Below are 17539 nucleotides of genomic sequence, written 5' to 3' on the forward strand. Positions count from 1 at the left end.
ATGAAAAGGTTGGGGGACGGTCATAAACCTGAAGCACATAACCTCAGGGTGCTCAAAACCAACTGATACCAGAAGCCAAATAAAGCTGGGGTCCTTCTACAACATGGAACATCTGGTTGTTCAGGAATGAGGTGAAAGGGTGTATTTTGGCCAGAGTCATGTTTCCTTTGGGATGATTAACCTGTCCAGCATTTCAATGCGGGAGAGAGGCTGTAGTGGTAAATGGATATTGTATTGTAATACATGATCTCCCCCAAAACATTTTCAGGCAGAACGTGCACACAAACCACATCAGCTGTATATCTTGCATCGTTCTTTACTGTTATTAGTTTAACTTGACAGTTTTTAACTGCATCTTCATTTTCATCTTTTTTTTTCACTGTGGTGCTTGGCTGTGATTTCATTTCAGTTTTGTTTTTGTTTCTCTCCTGCTTTTCTGAATATTTCTTTAGGCTGTCCGGTTGCTACTGCTGCTGATGCTGTCCACACTGCACCATCTCCATCTTTTCCCCAAGCCCTGCTCACATCTCCTGCTCCCCCTCCTTCACTGCCATTTCTCCTCCCTCCATCCTGTCTCTCTCTACTCAGCGCGAATCTGGGGACCACCAGGAATGTTGTCATACCGACCAGCACGCCCGGTTTCAGCCCGATCATTGCTGCTCCTAGTCCGATTAAAAGCGATGTCCCAATAGTACAGGACGCTGCAGGTACTCGAACCAAGGTTTACTCACTTAACGGAAAAAATGACTGCAGGGGCCTGTTCATTATTCATGGTGAAATGTAATGGAAATGTCTTTTTAATCATTGCTTCCAGGCAACAAAGTAAGCAGTGAGTGGCTTCCTGTGTGGCAAAATCATGGGCAAGTGGAAAGGTCTTTGGTTGTAAAAGGCAGTAGGATTAATACAGTTCTATCTCAGCAAAGTCTTTTAGAGTAGTGCTAATGTCACTAGGCTAGTAGTCCGACTTCCTGACCTAGTGTTCTGGGGGCAAGGATTTGAATCTCTCTATGGCAGAAGGTGAAATTGAGTTAAAATGGGGTGACCATGTAACTACAATCATTTGCCATAAAACCCTGCCATAAAAGTCTGGTTCACTTATGTGTCTTTAGGGAAGAAAATCTACTGGCCTACATGTGACTCCAGACACAGAAATGTGGTTGATTCTTAATTGCCCTCTGAAATGGTCCAAGCAAGATACTCAATTTATTAGGGATGGGCAATAAAATGCTGGCCATAACGGCGATGCCCACATCCCATGAACAGTTTCAAAAACAGACAGGAATTCCTGATAGAACAGAGCTACGATGAATGGTGTTCAGTTTCAGGATGTATTGAAGAGGGTGTAGGATGTAATTGAATCTGAATCTCTGTTCCGGTGCCTTGAACGGTTTGTGGCTAAACCTTCAGGAGCAGTTGCAAACAATGGGTTTTACCCATTGTAACCAAATGGAGTTGTGATCAGCTCAGTTGCCCTGTGAAAAATACCAAATCCATAAATAAATACAAGAATAAATGCTGAGAAACTCAGCAGGTCTGGCAGCATCTGTGCAGAGAAAACAGAGTTAATGTTTCAGGTCCAGTGACCTACTTCAGAATGCGGAAACTGCATGACCTGCTGTGTTCTTCCCACTTTCTTTTTTTCTTACCTTTGATATCCATAATCAGTTAACTTTTTTTTATTCATTCATGAGATGTGGGTGTCACTGGCTGGACCAGCTGTTATTGCCCACCCCAGATTATCTCACAGAATGTGGTGGTGAGCAGCTTTCATGAACTGCTGCAGTTTTTGGGATGTAGGCACACACAATGCTGTTGGGGAAGGATTTCTAGCGGTTACTTGGAAACTAAAAGATGTATCAGAGTCTTAATAATTATTTGCTGGTTCACAGTCATCAAATAATTATTTCAATAACAGTAACCAAATTATATGGAGCTTTTGGTACCAGTTCTTCCAATGCATTAGAAACAGGGGTCACCGTTCAAAAATAAAGAGTCAACTATTTAAAATGGAAAAGATGAGAATTTTATTCACATGGGGACCCTTAAAAGACAGTGGAAGCAAAGTCTTCGGAAAGCTGAGGCAGGTAGATTCTTGATAAGCATGATGGTGTGCAAAATTATTAATGGTGGGCAGAAATATAAAGTAGTCAGATTTGAATGGTGAAGCAGTTCGAGGGGCTGAGTGGGCTTACTCCTGCTGCCGATGCATATGTGTACATGTCTCCTCCGTGCACTATACAAAAGGAAGGAGTATGTACCAGTCTGTGTGGCGTGGAATTTGTGGTTTAGAGAGGGAGAATGAAATCTTGTTGGCATGTTATTTTGAGAAGGATTTGAAAGGTGGAGAAGAGGAGAGAGGGAGTGTGGGGAAGAAATTGAAGAGGAAATGCTAAAGATGAAGAACTCTCAGTTCTACCGTTGGAAGATCTAGCAATGGATGGTGGAATAGTCAGGGTCCAAGGTTGATGGACCGTGGTACATCAACCAGAGAAAAGCTGGGAAATGCTGAAAACAGTCAGTTTTCTTCAGGAATCTGTCATATCACACCTCAAAATCTTCAATGTGTAAACAACACTTCAGGACTATGGTTTCACATTTCTGTCCATTAATGGGATTTGACATTCCTAAGCAATGTAACCCAGTCATGTTTTGGAATGGGTTCAGATGTCACAGGACTCATGGGTTAAGGTGCATTTTTTGAGCCCTGTGCTCCTGTTTGACCATTGCCCTTCCATTTCTATTGGCTGCTCACCACTGCCTCCCCGCCAAAAAATCGATAATTCTCCAATCATTGACAATCATCATGTACAAACATAAATATAACTTTTAATGGAACAAAACATCCCAGTAAGCTTCACAGGAAAACCATCAGACAATATTTGACACTGGGCAATTTAAGGAAATACAAGTGAAGGTGATCCAAAGCATGGTCAAAGTGGTATGTTTAATGGGGAAGTTTAATGGAAAAAAGGCAGACAGGGAAACAGAGGTTCAGGGAGGAAACTTTAGATCTTAGAGCTATTGCAGCTAAAGCATAGCCAAGATTTCAGTACAGTTCAAATCAGAGATTGATTGATTGATTTATTGTCATGTCCACCTAAGTATAGTGACAAGCTTTGTTAATGAGCAGTACAGGCAGATCATAGTAAGCAAAGACATACAGATTGTACAGTATTAAAAAAAACTAGACAGAGACACTCAAGCTGCATCGCACAAGGGTGTGCGCTAGGCAAGATCAACATTACCAAGATCAGCATTATTTAAAGTTAAGGAGTCCGTTCATCGGTCTAATAATAGCTGGGAAGAAACTGTCCTTGAACCTGCCCTTGAGTGTGTTCGAGCTTCTGTATCTTCTGCCCGATGGAAGACGTTGTAAGAGAGCATTACTGTGGTGTGATAGATGTTTGATGATGCTGGCCACCTTTCTGCGGCAGTGAGCCATGTAAATGGAGTCCATGGATCAAAAGTCAGCTTCCATGATGGTCTGGGCTGTGCACAACACCTTCTGTAGTTTCTTATGGTCCTGGGGAGAGCAGTTGCTATACCAGGCCGTTATGCACCCAGACAGCATGCTTTCAATGGTGCATCTATAAAAGTTGGTGAGAGACATTGTGGACATGCCAAATTTCCTGAGCTGCCTAAGGAAGAAGAGGTGTTGTGCCTTCTTGACCATCATATCTACATGGGAAGTCCAGAACAGGTCAGTTATTGTCACTCCCAGCAACTTGACGCTCTTTACTCTCTCAACTTTGAGGCCAGATTTAAAGGAGAGTTATGGTGCTGAACGAGTTTATGGAGATGGAGGCAGTGTTGTTCTGCTAGGAGGATTGGAAAATGAGGATGAAAATTTTAGACATTGCTCAAATTGGGAGCCAATATAGTTGGAAAGCAGAGGGAATATTTCCTGAATGTAGACTTTCAGAGAATTAATATAGAGCCTCTGTCAGAGCTGATACGGGAAATGACACAGAAATTTGCTCAATCTACACCAATGACCACATCCCTAGGGTTTAACTTGGCGCACATCAAGACCATTAGTCCACAAAATATAGGAGCAGAATAACAATCCTCACCACCATTCAGTTAAGTGATGGCTGATCTGATTATCCTCGACTGCCCTTCCTTGCTTTTTCCCCATACCCTTGACTCCCTTACTGAGTAAAAATCTGTCTGCCTCAGCCTTGAATATATACATTGACCGAGCCTAGACAGCCCTCTGTGATAAAGAATTCCATAGATTTATTACCCTCTTGGAGAAGAAAAAATCCCCCTCGTCTCTGTCTTAAATTACTCTGAGATTATGCCCCCTGATCCAAGACACTCTCACAATTTCCCTGCCAAAGTCCCCTAAGAAACTTGTTTTTTCCAATGAAGTCATGTGTCATTCTAAATTTCAATGTATATTGGGCCAACCTACTCGACCTCTCCTCATAAGACAGTCCCTTCATACCTGGTATCAGCCGAGTGAGCTTTCTGATCCGAGTGAGCCTCCAATGTCAGTATAGCTTTCTTTGGGTAAGGGGAACAAACCTGCTTCCAGCATTCCAGTGTAGACTGACTAGAACCTTCTATAGTTTCAGCTCTGGGAATTCAGGGTTAATTCTTCACAGAGTGTGTGATTACTATCTGGACTGGTTTATCAGAGTAATGGAGGCACAACCTCTGCATCACTCAAGAGGTAATCGGTGTGAATTATAAAACCCTTTCGATGGAATGAATCATCTCCCTCTGTTACTGTGTGTAGGTGTCTATGGGATGATGAATTCAGTGGTGAAACTGGACTCCATCTTCTGGGCTAAACTTTATCATTGCATTGAAATGTTAGACACTTAGACAAAGACCATTATTTTTCATTCTAACATCGACAAGATCTTTAATGAGAAGGAAATGCTAACTGAAACCTTTCACACAATCTGAACTACGTGATATATCTTGTACAACAATGTAACAAATATGGACTAGTCCACACCAAGAGGACAATGTGACTGCAAGAGGACAACACGACAGAAATATCCAGGGCCTGTTTCCATGTTGCATCATTCTAAGACTCTAAAATGCAGTCATTATTACAATCTAGAACATTCATCTGATACCCAATATGTCTTTGCTCAGTGTGACTCAATTCAATCATGACAGAATACTGGGCATGTACAAATGGAGTGAGACACAAAAGACCCCAAATATGATAGGTGGTAGGAGTGATGTGTTGGGGTATGGTTACAAAGGTATGTAGACTGGGTAAGGGGAAAATAGTCTGCAACAGCTGCTATTTGTTAGAGGCAGTATAAAGAATCTGATATAGATAACCAAGTGTGGAGCTGGATGAACACAGCAGGCCAAGCAGCATCTTAGGAGCACAAAAGCTGATGTTTCGGGCCTAGACCCTTCATCAGAGGTCTAGGCCCGAAACGTCAGCTTTTGTGCTCCTGAGATGCTGCTTGGTCTGCTGTGTTCATCCAGCTTCACACTTAGTTATCTTGGATCCTCCAGCATCTGCAGTTCCCATTATCTCTGATCATAAAGAATCTGCTGATAGTTCTGCCAAATGTCAGTAGAGGAAGACTTTGTCTTGTCCTTGAACCAGTGTTCTTTGCCTGAAGGTGTATGGTCACCCACTCCAGGTTATCTTGAGAGTATTAGCTGATGCTGTGTGTACACTAAGGCAGAACTAATACTGAGGGGCCTTCCCAACTATCTTTTTTTGTTGGATTTCTTTGTCCAGTTTTCTTTCATTCTCCCAGAATCTGCAGTAAATGGAGGCTTTGACTCTGCTTCACCCATTCTGGTGAAATTTTACATATTTGACATCAGCTGCAGATCCCGGGTTGGTCTCCTAGCTGTTCAGAGCCACTTTATTGCCTATGCTAATGGAGATGCAGAGCAGGCACAGTTTGTTTAAACACCCCAGTGAAAGGAGGCAAAAGAGTTGATCTTGGTTTCCAGCCCAATTTGTACATCTAAAGATTCCCCACCACCTCCCTTCGCCCTGCACCCAGTGGAAAGTTCAGCGATAGTAGGGTGAGTATTATCATCATTGACCTGAAAGGACTTTGTGCAGAGAGCAAATATTCAGGTTCCCATGTATTAGAATGAACCACAGTTTAGTCATGGAAAATTGAGGGCTCTCTACGTTTACCAAGCAGTGTGCTTTAAACTGGTGTCCTGTTACATAACACATGACTCTCCAGGGCAGCTGTGAATGTGGCACGTTGAAAAACTTACAGATAGCAATTGGTTACTGGCCAATTAGTTGCTAGCTGTTTGTAAATCAGTACAGCAAATTATGTGGCACAATGGCAGTGACCCACCACTGGGCTAGGTGGACAGGATTCAAATCCCAATTTCCCTGGAATTTCACAGGTGTAAACAGGTTGACTAAAAACATTTAGGAGGTGGAGCGGAGGCAGTGTCCTGACCTGTTCGCCAGTGAAAGTCTGGGCTCAGGTCGCATCTGCCGCAGAGCTGTGTCAGAGTACAAAGGGAAATATAAAACTGATGAGGGCAAAATGTGTTTCTTCTATTTACTGATCCTTTACAGTTGGATCTTTCCACAATGTTCCAGTTGTTGAACTTAGTCAAGACTGAAATTGATAGATTTTTGGGGATTAAAGGAAATGGCAAATATTACAGTAAAAGATCAGCCATGATCTAATTGAATGGCCTACTTCATCTCTGAATGTGGTCTTATCCTGCTAATACTTAATATCCTGGGTCCTAAATAATGCATCTTTACTGGACTCAGCTGGAATAGACCAGATGGGCCAAATGGCCTGTTTTTGTGCTGTGGATTCTGTGTAAGGTGTCGTACGCCCTTAGAACAGGCAGCCACGTCAGGTGGGGATGGAAGGGACAGACGAGAGTATTGGAATATGATGAGAAAAGCAAATGGCACCAAGAAAAAGTTTCAGTGTGCTGCTGTGTGTTTACTGAACATGTATATCAACACCCAGTCTTCAAATTGCAACAACCCAGCAATGCACCCAAACCTCTGGTGTGATAAATGAAACCTCGTGTGGTGTTCGTGACAAAAATATCAAAATTAACTGCCTCCGCATTATTACAATGGTTAAATACAGAACATATTGAAACCTTTTGCAAATGTTATGCAAATGTGAGAGTGAGTTATTATTATTTGTGTTTATGGCAGAGAAAGAAAGCACACGGGTTTTGCTATAACATTTCATAAATGATTAACATTTCCTGAAAATATTTCCATAACATCTGCCCTTTAGCAACAGCTGGAACCTGTAGCATTCAGTAATACAATCAATTACTCTCTTAACCCAGTTCAGCCTTTTTAACACCACATCTTGGGAGTTCTGTACTGGGACACCCAGGACTTTACAGAGGGAGACTTGCAATTATCTTACGTAATTCTTAAAGGCAGAATGTGCATTTATATTGTGCCTAATCATATTTCTCAGGGCATTGCAAACAATTTTCAAGAATTAATCAGTAATTTTTTAACATCAGGTCGTCCCTATCTTTTGCAACAAACTACAATATGTAAACAAGCAAATAAGATCGATCTGCAAATAATTTTTGTGAATTATTTTTCTGTGCGATTTGGGCAGCAGTGTCTGAGACATTTCATTTTATCTCCCATCATTTTATGAACATAAGAACTAATAGACCCTCAAGTCTGCTGTACTGTTCAGTACAACCATGTTTGACATTGGGCTTCACATCCACTTTCCTGCATTCTCCTCGTATCCCCTTGATTCTTCAAGGGTCTAAATGTTTGTTTCTCCCAGAAATGTGTTCAGCGATGGAACATCCAGTATCCTCTGGGGTAGAGCATTCTAAAATCCACAGCCCTCTGAGTGAGATCATTTCTCCTCATCTCAGTTCCAAATGATCAGCCTCTTAGCCTGAGACAGTACTTTGGAATTTTAACAAAGTGTAAATGATGTCCACTTTGTGAATGACTGCAGGTCTTGGTATTAAGTTTCCTCCCATGGTGCTAATGAGTAGCGAGTTCTGAGTTTTGACCCAACGGTGATGAAAGAATGGTTGATAAGTACCCATGGTGAGATGATAGGAGCAGGAGTAGGCCATGCAGGCCAATTACCCCTCCCCATCATGGCTGATCGAACATTTCAATGCCTTTTACCCACCAGATCCCCATAGCCCTGTACTAGTGATAATCAGAAATCTTATCAACGTCTACCTGAAACATACTCAAGGACTGAGCTTCCACAGTCCTCTGTGGTAGAGAATTCCAAACATTCACAACCCTCTAAGATATTAGACTCCCCCAATCAGATGAAATATCTTCTTACATACGTTTACTCTGACTATATCTCTAAGTATTCTGTAGGTCACCTCGCATGTGGGGAGGTGACGGCCTAGAGGTATTATCACTGAACTGTTAATCCAGAGACCAGTTAACGTTCTTGGCAACTGAACAGATGGTGAATTTGAATTCAGTTTTTAAAAAATCAGACATTAAGAGTCTAATGATGACCTTGAATCCATTGCCAATTATCAGAAAAACCCAACTGGCTCATTAATATCCTTTAGGGAAGGATACTGCCATCCTTCCCTGGTCTGGCCTACCTGATCCGAGAACCACAGCAACATGGTTGTCTCTTAACTGCCTTCTGGGTAATTAGGGATGGGCAATAAATGCTGGCCTAGCCAACAATACTCATATCTCATGAATGATTTTTTTAAATTCTCCAAAACTCTACAAAATGCAGAGTCTGTTGCCCAATAGCTCCTTTACAGGACAGCCCTACTATCTGTGAACTAGACTGGCGAACCTTCATTGCACTTCCTCAATGGCAATAATATCATTCCTGAGATAAGGAGACCAAAACCGCACGCCATACTCCTAATAATGTCTCATCAAACTGCTATACAATTGAAACAATATTTCACTGTTCCTGTTGTAATAACAGCAAACATTCCATTAGCCTTCCTAATAGCTTGCCTCATCCGCACGGTTAGCCTTTAGTGATTTATTGACAAGTTCACCTAGGTCCCTTTGTACATCTACATTTTCTAGCTGCTTACAATTTAGGAAATTCTCTGCATATCTGTTCCTCTGATCAAAGTGAATGACCTCCTGTTTGTACATTATATTCCATCTGCTGTACATATGTCACATATTTGCAAGCACATGATTCCTTCGGTTTTCTGGGTAATGGAGGTTGTATGTTTGAAAGGTGCTGTTGAAAAAGCCTTGACTGACTACTTGAACACATTCTCTACTTGGTACACACTTCCACCCTGGTGGTGGAGGGGGTGAATGTCGGTGGAAGAGGATTGCTTTGTTTAGCATGGTAGTTTTTGTTGGGACCAGTGTATTATTCCTCAGGGAGAGTCATGGAGATTTATCCTTCCTCATGAGGGTGCTCAGTTCATCAACTGGATGGCACCTCTGACAATGCAGCATTTGTGTTACAGTGATTTGCCAGCCTAGTGAATGTGCCAAGCTCCTGATCTGGGCTTTGCAGTTTGGATCTGATGACTGCATTGGCTTATTTTAAGTTGTATATTTTAAACTATTTGCAATAAGAGGAATTGTAACTTCCCAGACAACGTGAGGTTTTAGTGGAACAACATGAGGTTTTAACAACCCTCTGGCCCACTTCCAAGTGTCTAAGATGCCTGTAGGTGTTTTTGGAAAGACTATGTTTTGGGGGAGGACAAGGAGGGGGCAGGGGAGACCCGATGTCTGCCAGTGTTCTGAAGGAACACCCCTATACCTCCAGCCCCTCAAGAGGACAAATTAAACACACCTTGGGTGGTCTCCTTAGACGTTGGGGCCAGTACCTATCGTCGAGTGCTGCCAAACTGGCATGCTGTCCACACAGTAGGCCCTCGATTTATATAGAGGCAGGAGACTCCTCTCTAATTTACGATGATTTATTGGACAAACATTGGAACTTCCTAGCTTGCATAGAGGGAGTTTGCTTCTCCACCATTGCCTATCACCATCCTTTAGGTTTTCATAGAATCCTAACAGCAATTTATATATAGGAACTTGGTGAGACCACACCTGGAGTATTCTGTGCATTTTTGATCTCCGTATCTGAGAAAGGACATACATTTTGATTTAGCCCTCTCCTTCCCACTCTACCTCACCCTAACATTTGGTAGTCTACATTCCCATAGCAAGGTTTGTACGTAAATTAATCCATTGGAAACCAGATGATTACTGGTGGTAACTTATAGATGATAAAAGTACTATGACTGATGGAACAAAAGATACTCCATTGTCTGCAAGAGTGCTTCTGGATATAAAGTAAAGGGTATAGTTGACATAGGGGGAATCCACTGAAGGTTTATGAGGATGATACAGGCGGTGACTGGAGCTGAATGTTATTTAAGGGGAGAAAGTCTACAGGAAGCTACAGAACAGAACAGTTTAGGTACCACAAAAAGCTAGCATCCAAATTCAGTGGTTGAGAGGGAAGACAGTGAATTTGGGACTTTTTTTTTCCAAAGGAAATGGAGTACAAAAGTAGAGAAAGAACAGAGTTAACATTTTGGGTCTGGTGACATGGGCTATACAGCCTACTGTGGTATAGAATTCCCTCTGGATTCCCTCTGTTACCTGACCCAAAACGTTAACTCTGTTTTTCCCTTCACAGATGCTGCCAGACCTGTGGAGCTTTTCCAGCAACTTTGTTTTAGTGTTCCTGATTTACAGCATCTGCAGTTCTCTCATTTTTTTAAAAGCAGAGAGGTTTTTCTAAAATTATGTGATGTACTAGTCGGACCACAGCTAAAATAATATGAGCAGTTTTGGGCCCCTTATCTAAGGAAATATATACTGACATTGGAAGTAGTCCAGAGAAAGTTTAATCGGCTCATCTCAGGAATGAAAGGACTGTTTTTTGAAAAGAGGTTGAGCAGATTGGGCCTGTACTCATTGGAGTTTAGAAAAATGGGAGGCAACCTTATTGAAACATTGAGGTTGCTAGATAGACTCAAATTTCTTTACCGCAGCGGGATGTTGAGGCTGCATCATTAAGTATATTCAAGGCTGACCATAGATTTTTTAATCAGTATGGGAATCAAGGAATGTAGGAAAAAGGCAGGAAAGTGGAGTTGAGGATTATCAGATCAGCTGTTATTGAATGATGGTGAAGACTTAATGGACTGAATGGCCTACTTCTGCACCTAGGTCTTGTTGTCCTATGACTTTACTATGATCACCAGAGTTTTGAAGGACCAGAGGCAAGGAGGATGTTTTACCTAGTAGGGAAGTCTAAAATCAGGGGTCACAATCTCAGGATATGGGGTAGACCATATAGGGCTGAGATGAGGAAAAACATCTTCACTCAAAGAGTAGTGAACCTGTGGAATTCTCAGTAGGCTGTAGAGCCCATGCCACAATATATTCAAGAAACAGATAATGCCTTGTATATCAAAGAGATCAAAGGATATGGGGCGAAAACAGGAACAGAGTACTGGATGACCACCCACGATGGAAGACGCTTGAAGGGCCAAATGAGCTAGTCATGGTCCTCACGTATGTTTATATGTAGCAAGAAGTAGACCATTCTGTCATCATACTCTTGCTGGTGTATTGAACAGTATTATGGGGGTGGAGGGGGAAGGCAATTCAAAATGTTAATATATGCAGCCAAAATCTGAATCTGCCCTGCATAAGTGAGAGAGGGCTGAGTGTTCCCCGTTTGAGTGCTGTATTGGCCATTCCTCAAATGAATTGCAGCCCAGTTCTTTATGGGCATTGTCCAATTTGGGCATTAAGTTGGAAGATTTAGACAGAAACGCTACTGGTGTTGAAAGATGCTAACGTTGGCATTATTACATTGAGCTTATTTTAATTCTTCTTGAAAAGTTAATGAAATGTCTGATTCCTCATGACGGTTTAGAACAAGCAGATAAAATTGTCGGAAAACAGCTTCCAGTTTGTATCACCACCACAATAAAATTCAATGAATTACAAAATATTAATACCTTCAAATTCAACGTCAGAGGAAAATGATACTTTCTGTTGATTGGACACATAGTTATGAGTATTTGGAACTCCTTTCCCTTGAGAGCTGTGGAGACAGAGACCTTGTGTACATTTAAGGTTGAGATAGATTCTTGATCAGCGGGGAAATCAAGGATTATGGGAAAGGGCACGAAAATGGACATAAGGAATGTTGAATCAATCATGAGCCAAATGAATGGTAGAGCAGTCTTGAGGGGCCAAATGGCCAACTGCTATTCCTGTTTCTTATAGGCTTATGGTCTTATGACCATACGTTGAAGTTAAGTTTAATTTTTTTGATGAAACCTAGTTTTAACTGGAAGAACTGCTACAAACATAAAATTGCAACAAAGTGAGGAATTTCAATACATTTGTAACATGTAACCACTAACTAAATGTGAGTTAAACTTGGTATTCTGGTTTTTTTTGGAAACTACAAAATAGATCAGATTTGAAGCTTCAGACTAATCACAGACCAACAACTTCCATAAAGTCTTAACTTTGCAGCTTTCACAATTGATATGTTTTAAAATGCCAATTGATTTAACATATAAGGTTCTGCTACAAAATGTTCATGCACATTATGTATTAGTTTTCAGCATTAATTCAGACAGTGATTGTGCCAAGCACTATGGTGGTGTAAGAAAGCATCTGTACTCAGATATTGCAGCTCCCCTCAACATCCATCCAAGCTGGTGAGAGCTGTTTTCTGAACTCTCACCCTTGCCATTTTAGGGATTTTGTTTGAACTGTTGAATTCCTTCCTCCTTCTGTCATTACTGTGTGAATACCTTAAAATCTTCTTTGCAGTAAACTCATTAAACTCAGCTCATTTTTTGGATTGATTATAAAGCTCAACACAGTGCAGAACTACACAGAGCTTTCACAAACAAACAATGGGCTTTGTATTCAAAATCAGAAATTACTGGAAAAATACAGCAGTCTGGCAGCATCTGTGAAAAGAAAGCAGAGTTAACATTTTGGGTCCAATGACCCTACTTCAGAACTTCTCAAAATGTTAACTCTTCTTTCTCTCTGTAGATGCTGCCAGATCAGCTCAGGTTTTTGGGCAATTTCTAATGTTAGTTCTGATTTCCAATATCCACTGTTCTTTGTTTTTGTTAAACAGGTTTTATTATTCTCTTTTTGCTAAAATTGATTAATGCATTAATTCTAATTATTACAAGTTAGCTTCAGATCAAAATTAAACACAGTTAGATAAAAAATTCTAACAACGTATTACATTTCAACATTGTTACTTATTCACTAGAATTGGCAATGATAGAAATCATGGTTCAGTTCTCGGGGTTTAGTTCAGAAGAGGTGGTGGCACAGTGGTAATGCCACTGGACTACGAAATCGAGAATCCCAGGTTAATGATCTGGGGTTCAAATCTCACCAACGGTGAGTGGTGAAATTTGATTACAATAAAAATCTGGAATGAAAAACTGGTCTAATGGCAACTGTGAAATCACTGTCAGTTACTGTGAAAACCAACCTGGTTTACTAATGCCCTTTAAGGAAGGAAATCTGCTGTGCTTAGACCCACAGCAATGTGGTTGGCTCTTAGCTGTACACGAGCCAATAAGTGCTGGCCTAGTATGTGACAACTGCGACAAGTGAATTTTTGGAAAATTAGATCTGTGTTACATTTAACCAAAAGTGCCTCACTGCTGTTTCCCATGTTCACTCAGACTTACCCAACACATCATGTCCATTCTTAACTATGATTAAAGCGATCCATAGTTACTATTGAGAAGGTGGTGGTGAGCTGCCTTCTTGAACTGCTGCGGTTTATGTGCTGTAGGTGGACCCACAGTGCCATTGGGTCAGGGTGCAGGATTTTAACCCAGAGACACTGAAGGTTTTCCAAGTCAGGATGGTGAGTGGCTTGGAGGAAAACTTGGAGGTGATGGTTTACCGATGTATCTGTTGCTCATGTCCTTCTGGATGGAAGTAGTCATGAGTTTGAGATGTGCTGTCTGAGAATCTTTGGTGAATTTCTGTAGTGCATCTTGCATCAGTGGACGAGAGAGTGGATATTTGTGGCTGTGGTGCCAATCAAGCGGGTTGCTTTATCCTGGATGGTGTCAAATTTATTGAGTGTTGCTGCAGCTGCACTCATCCAGGCAAGTGAGGAATATTCCATCACACTCCTGACTTTTGTAGTAGATGGTGGACAGACTTTAAGGGGACAGAAGGTGAGCTACTCATTGCAGGATTCCTAGCATCTGACCTACTCTTGTAGCCACAGTTTTTATATGGTGAGTCCAGTTCAGTTCTGGCCAAATGACTCCTGGAATGTTAGTTTGGGGTTGTGGAGGTAGCAATGGTAATGGCATTGAATGTCAGTGATTGTCGTTTAAGTTTTGTCTTGTCAGAGATGGTCATCACCTGGCATTTGTGCAGCTTGAATGTCAGTTCCCATTGATCATTCCAAGCCTGGATATTGTCCAGTTTTGTCGCATTTAGACATGGACTTTGCAGTATCCAGTACCATCAGCTATTTCTTGATATCAAATGGAGAAATTCATATTAGCTGAAGACTGGTATGTGTTGCTGAGGACCACAGGGGTAGGCTGAGATGGATTATCCGCTGATCACTTCTTACTAAAAGATTGTTGTGTATGTTTCAGCCTGATCTTTTGCACTGATATGCTGGGCTCCCAGTCATTGGGGATCAGAATATTTGTGGAGCCATCTCCTCCTGTCAGTTTCTTGAATGACTTTATGAAATTTCAGTAAAAAGTAGAGGGTAATTTGGCTAAGGTAACTGTGTAAACATGCAGCAAATTCCATTCTGTTGAGTGTGTCTTTTTATTTGTCTTATTTTTATTCTTTTCTTTCACTCCTACCTGTTCTGTAACAGTATGGGTCTAGTCGTGTGGTGGTTTTTGTGCAAACAAGCCAGAAGTTTTAAAGCCTCAAAGTAAAAACAGGAAGTGCTGGAAACCCCAAATTGTTTCCCTCTCCAGAGAGAACAGAGTTAATGTTTCAGATTGATTACTCTATTCTCTCCAAAGTTCTGAAATTAAATGCAACTTTTTTTCAGAAAGGGCATAATAACTGGCTGTTATCAAAAACAAATGATCACCAATTAAATTGCATTTTTGTAGCATGTTACATCTTTGCACATCCCAAAGTGTAGTCGTAAGGTGTAATCGCTGCTGCGGGACTGGAATCTGCTGAATTACCCTAACTCCTATTTGTATCACTAATAGAGTTTGGCATCCCTTTTGTTCTGGTTGCTTCTTGGTGGTGTCTAAATTGACCCAATGAGCCACAAAGGTGTAAAAGAATTTTCATTTGTATAGTACTTTTCAGGACTTTAGGACTTTACAGCCAACAAGGTATTTCTGGCTTGTAGTTAACAGAAGAAGCAAAAAGAACAGAAGAAAAATCTTTTTCACACAGCGAGTGACTAGTGCCTGGAATGCACTGCCTAAGACTATGATGGAAGCAGATTCAAACGAGGTGATAATTCAAGATAGAGTCGGACTGTTATTTGTAAAGAAACAAAGTCTAAGGCTAAAGGGAGAAGGTGGGAGAATGATACCAAGTCACAATGCTTATTTGACGAGGCAACGCAAACACAATGGGCTGAATAGCCTCTTTCTGCCCAATAATAATTCAGTGATTCTAGTCACTGTGGGAACGTAGGAAATGTGACAGCCAATTTGCACGCAAAGAATACTTGGGTAAGTGGCTTTACTCATGTTGGTTGATAGATAAAGATCAGGGAGAACTTCTCTGTTCTTTCCCATTCACCTGGAAAAGGTGACAGGCCTTGGTCTCCTTGGCAGTTCTGTAAGACATGTCTTCTGGAGACAATTAACGGCAGCAGTAATAATGGTATTAGCAGCAGCAGTGTTCACATCCTGTAACACCCCAGCCGCAGGCTGTGTGTAGCGTTATCTTTGTGTTGAAGCGTGTTTGAATATCTGACTGAGGAAGGAGCCTGGTGCATGAGGTGGTGCTGACTTCTATCTTGTTTGGTTTTGCAGCAAATTTCTGTTTGGAGTTTGTTTTGATTTTGAAAGGTTTACGAAAATTATTGGGAAATGTCCTATTTGTTTGCATTGAAATGTGTATGTGCCTCAATAGCAGAAACAGTAATGGGGAGAAGCAGGGAAAGTATTCAGGGCTATTTATCCACTTCATGGTGGAGCTAGTTATCTAATTTCACAATTATTTGAAATTGATTTTTACGACTATTCTAATTTTGGCAGCATGACAAACAGCTACTACTGTTCTCACTCAACAATAGAGATCAAGTGGAATAACTTTTAAGATGTTCTTATGCTCAGCACAACCCCCTGACCTCTAGACCCCCACTTGAAGCAGATCCACTGAGTGCCTGGATAATAAAGTGTGGAGCAGGATGAACACAGCAGGCCAAGCAGCATCTCAGGAGCACAAAAGCTGATGTTTCAGGCCTAGACCCTTCATCAGAGAGGGGGATGGAGTGAGGGTTCTGGAATAAATAAGGAGAGAGGGGGAGGCGGACCGAAGATGGAGAGAAGAGAAGATAGGTGGAGAGGAGAGTATAGGTGGGGAGGTAGGGAGGGGATAGGTCAGTCCAGGGAAGACGGACAGGTCAAGGAGGTGGGATGAGGTTAGTAGGTAAGAAATTGAGGTGCGGCTTGAGGTGGGAGGAAGGGATAGGTGAGAGGAAGAACAGGTTAGGGAGGCAGAGACAGGCTGGGCTGGTTGTGTGATGCAGTGGGGGGAGGGGACGAACTGGGCTGGTTTTGTGATTCGGTGGGGGAAGGGGAGATTTTGAAGCTGGTGAAGTCCATATTGATACCATTGGGCTGCAGGGTTCCCAAGCGGAATATGAGTTGCAACATTTATTCCAGAACCCTCACCCCATCCCCCTCTCTGATGAAGGGTCTAGGCCTGAAACTTCAGCTTTTGTGCTCCTGAGATGCTGCTTGGCCTGCTGTGTTCATCCAGCTTCACACTTTATTATCTTGGATTCTCCAGCATCTGCAGTTCGCATTATCTCCACTGAGTGCCTGTTCTCCTACATTCTCTGCTCGTTGTGCATGACCATTGTAACTTCCTCTGGGACAGGCCCGGAGTGAGTTCTGGTGCCCAAGTCAGCAATTGCATCATCACAAGGTCCAGTCTGTGTCCCCCAAACAAGATGCCCCACCAATGAAAAGAAAATATGCCCAGTGATGACACTGTCAGGACTTCCTGTTGGGTGTTGCTGAGATAGGAGGTGCTTCAGAACTGCAGAAAAATGGTAGGAATAAAGCAGCTTGTGTGTTGGCATCACCGATCTGGACATCCAAAATTAATTCCACAGACAGACAAGACTCTGTTGTCTCCTTTCTTCCTCCCCAGTATCAATATTTCTTCACTACACCTGTCTTCATGCAAGTATGTGGAGATACTGGTATTGGACTAGGATGGACAAGGTCAGAAATCACACAACACCAAGTTATAGTCCAACTGGTTTATTTGATCCACAAGCTTTTACAGCCTCATTCCTTCTTCAGATGTCATGTGATTTCTGACTTCAAGCAAGTAGACAAGTGCAACATAATTTTGTTTCCTTTTCTGTTTCTTTTATTT

The 17539-nt window shown here is 41.7% G+C and overlaps 1 protein-coding gene across 3 annotated transcripts in view; it reads left to right on the forward strand.

The window, feature by feature from the left end:
• Nucleotides 1-17539, forward strand: part of casz1 (castor zinc finger 1) — a 128061-nt gene that overhangs the window by 100778 nt on the left and 9744 nt on the right. For 2 of the 3 annotated variants that reach the window (XM_048561646.2, XM_048561649.2), the window contains one exon: nt 453-707. The exons of the other annotated variant lie outside the window; for it this stretch is intronic. In XM_048561646.2, coding sequence (XP_048417603.2) covers nt 453-707 — 255 coding nt within the window. The remainder of the gene's footprint in view (nt 1-452; nt 708-17539) is intronic. 3 annotated transcript variants of the gene reach the window in all.

Source organism: Stegostoma tigrinum, chromosome 28, assembly GCF_030684315.1.
Source record: "Stegostoma tigrinum isolate sSteTig4 chromosome 28, sSteTig4.hap1, whole genome shotgun sequence".
Lineage (NCBI taxonomy): Eukaryota > Metazoa > Chordata > Chondrichthyes > Orectolobiformes > Stegostomatidae > Stegostoma > Stegostoma tigrinum.